The 3289-nt window shown below is 32.0% G+C and overlaps 1 protein-coding gene across 1 annotated transcript; it reads left to right on the top strand.

Annotated features, from left to right (window-relative positions):
• The first annotated feature begins 759 nt into the window (after window positions 1-759).
• Window positions 760-1904, top strand: LOC146940611 (uncharacterized). The gene is made up of 4 exons (XM_085754296.1): window positions 760-1056; window positions 1149-1292; window positions 1398-1639; window positions 1722-1904. The coding sequence occupies exons 1-3, from the start codon at window positions 799-801 to the stop codon at window positions 1620-1622; spliced, it is 627 nt and encodes a 208-aa protein (XP_085610422.1). The 5' UTR covers window positions 760-798; the 3' UTR covers window positions 1623-1639; window positions 1722-1904.
• The last annotated feature ends 1385 nt before the right edge of the window (window positions 1905-3289 follow it).

The raw sequence follows: 3289 nt of genomic DNA, 5'->3' as shown, positions 1-3289 counted from the left end.
TAATTAGGGCCCGTTTGTTTTAGATTTTAAAAAAATGGATTTTCCTTTGTATTTTTAAAAATGACTATTTTTAAAAAATTTACTCAAAAATAGTAAAAGTTATTTCAAACTCATTTGATATAAGCTAAAAAAGAGATTTTGACATTCACTAACTTCAATATTTATTGTTCGAGATTTTACATAGTAAAAATCACATATTTTTTCAAAATGTTGTCTTTCAAAAATGATTTTTATGAAAAGTTATCTGAAATATTTTTTTTTCTTTAGAGATTTTTTCAAAATTTTAGTATTCAAAAAAAATTATAACCAAAAGATGAAATACTTAAAATGACATTTTAAGATAAAATATTCAAACAGATTTTTCATTTGAAACTTTTCTTGAAAATTTCTTTGTTTAATTTTTTTAACAAAAACACATTACACTACCAAAATCTATTTTAAAAAAATCTATAACAAACTCTACAACAAGAAAGTCATATGTATACACAATTTACTAAGTAAACCACGACACGGTCCAACACATGTGAGATGGAGGATCTAATTTTATTTTTGAGTAATGTAATTAAATAAAATAAAAATTACTTTAAAATCTAACGAATAATTAATTAATTTTAGCTAGAAAAATTTGCAATCGATGAAAATGGTATGGAGGGAAAATGTTTGTTATTGGGCCTGGGCGGGTCATAAAAAGCCCAAACCAAAACCAAAAGAAAACGCAGCCGCCGCTTATAAGAAAGAGGAGGAACGGTGTCTTCGTCTAGGGTTAGGTATACGTGAATTTTGATTGCGTGTTGCAGAATGTCGATGGAGTTGGATACCAAACCTGCCCTGGAAATCCTCGATGAAAAAGAGAAAGGATCGAAGCGGCCGAGAGAGGGATCGGGATCGGGATTGAAACAGAAACCCGTTGAAGATCTTGTAAAGTACTTCTCTAAGTATGACGATTCCGAATTTCCTTATTACGGCAAACGTGGTAATTTTGAGTATAAGAATGAGGCATATAGGAAGCTTGAGGCTCAAATTCAAATCTATAAGGAGAAGTCTCGCAACCTAAGTGTACGCATCTATCTATCTATCTATCCATCTATTTCAATTTTGTTTTTAATTTCACTCTCTTCATTTTGATTCATTCATTCTTGACAAAGCAGAATTACGATGCTATCGCCCCTCCGCCAAGATCAATGATAACTGGCGCTATCGTACCCCTTCACATATCCGATGATGTTCGCCCTACTCTCGAATCACTCTCCAAGCTTGCATTGGACTATTACCATGCAAATAACAATAATCAGGTTCGATACTTAAATAGAAGAGAAGAGAAGAGAATGAATATTATTGTATGTTGTTTATTCATTAACCAAACTAATTAATTGTTCTTCTTCATTATATTATATTAGGGTCCAACTTTTGTGTTTCATGGCCTTGTCAAGTGTACCCATGCCCTTATTAATGGTAGAATCTATTACATTACCTTTACCGCAAAAGCAGAAGAAGATCCTTCCGACAGCCCTGATATAACAACTTTCCAGGCTGAAGTATGCTCAGAGCGAGATAAACAACCTGTGGTCAATGAGTGTGCCATTAAACCACCTGAGATCAGAGAGTGTGCCACTACAATCTAATACACTCCATCACCATGGTAATTGTCAGAATTTCCTTTGATTTTGAATTTTCTTTTGTTGCTACACTACTCTTATTCCATTTCTGTATCCTTTTTGCAGGATTCTAACTGCTATGAATATGGTTGTTTTGGTTGTGTTGGAAATAAACATTTGACAGACTTTTAGGTGTATTAATTAAATATGACTATCTGGTATTTATGTCATTGGATGATATCTCGCACCCTATCATATGAACATATCTATCTATGACTTTAATCCTCTGGAGTTTCATTCCTTTCTTAATTTGATCTAGTCCAATTTTTAGTTTGGATCCTGGTTTATACTTAACTGCTAGGAGTGAACAAAATTGAATTGCAATTTTATTATTGATGGTGAATTTAGCTTTGGAAAAGATTTTGAAATCACATACATATTTTGAAATCATATACTGGCATGCAAAAGTTTTTGTGATTTGAGAAATTTTATTTACTTATTATTGGAGTATAATGGTACGTTTAGAAGGTTTACACACTTTGAAATTAAGACATTGAGTATTCCTCGTGACTCTTAAACTTGATGTGAGTATAATGGTACGTTTAGTTTGCACCCATGGTAGTTAGGTCCAAGTTGGACCACAATTTCTCACCATTAGATCCATCTACACATTGCTATGAAACATCCTCTGTAGTTTGAAATCACATTGCTATGTTCCATATATTTTGAAATCACATGCTGATATGCACAGGTTTAGTTTTGGTGATTTGAGAAATTTTATTTACTTTAAAAATATTTTTATAGTTGTTCCTTATAATTTTTGTATGATATTGTGGTTGATTCAAATACGTTGGTCTGAACGTTGGTCTGAGTATGCACTTGGATAAATAATATCGAGTATTTTTTTGGGGGTAATAGTCACTTTGGTCCCTGAATGTGTAATGATTAGTCATTTTAGTCCTTGTATCAAAATTTCAAAATAGTCCTTGATTGTGCATTATGTTAGTCAAAATAGTCCTTGACACTAAGATAACCTTTCAATGCTCACAATAACTCTTTTCATATAGGGACTAAAATGACAATAAACATGTACTTATAAGGACTAATATGACGATAAGTAAGTATATTGAAGGATACTTATAAGGACTAATATGACAATAAGTAAGTATATTGAAGGATTAATTTGACAATATTAATTAAACATTTTAACATCAAGGACTATTTTGACTAACAAAATGCATAATCATGGACTATTTTGAAGTTTTGATACATTGAATGACTATTTTGACTACTCATTACAATTTCCGGGACCAAAGTGATTATTACCCCTATTTTTTGGTTTGCCATTGGTGTACAATAGTTGTTCCTTATAATTTTTTCTTATAATTTTAGGTGGAGGTAAGGGTGTGCAAATGGGTTATCCAAACTGATGCATACTAGATTTATGGATACAGTTTGGATCAAAAATCTACTTTCACAAACAATTTGGATTTTTTTAAAACTGGTTTGATACAGTTCAGTCCGGTTCAGTACCTGTTCATGGTACCTGAACCGTCTAAGGCTGAATTATCAAAATAACTCGGTATGAGAATCATTCATGTACCTGAACGTGTGAAGAAAGTTGTGAAAAAATTGAGTTGAAGAATCGTAGAAGAGGCTGAGGTGAGGAGAAATGTTCCACTGGAGAGTTTTTG

The sequence above is a fragment of the Medicago sativa genome, chromosome 3, assembly GCF_051527215.1.
Source record: "Medicago sativa cultivar Bolivia chromosome 3, Bolivia_mono, whole genome shotgun sequence".
NCBI lineage: Eukaryota > Viridiplantae > Streptophyta > Magnoliopsida > Fabales > Fabaceae > Medicago > Medicago sativa.
Note: the sequence above shows the minus strand (reverse complement) of the source record. Positions and strands in the feature narration are given on the sequence as shown.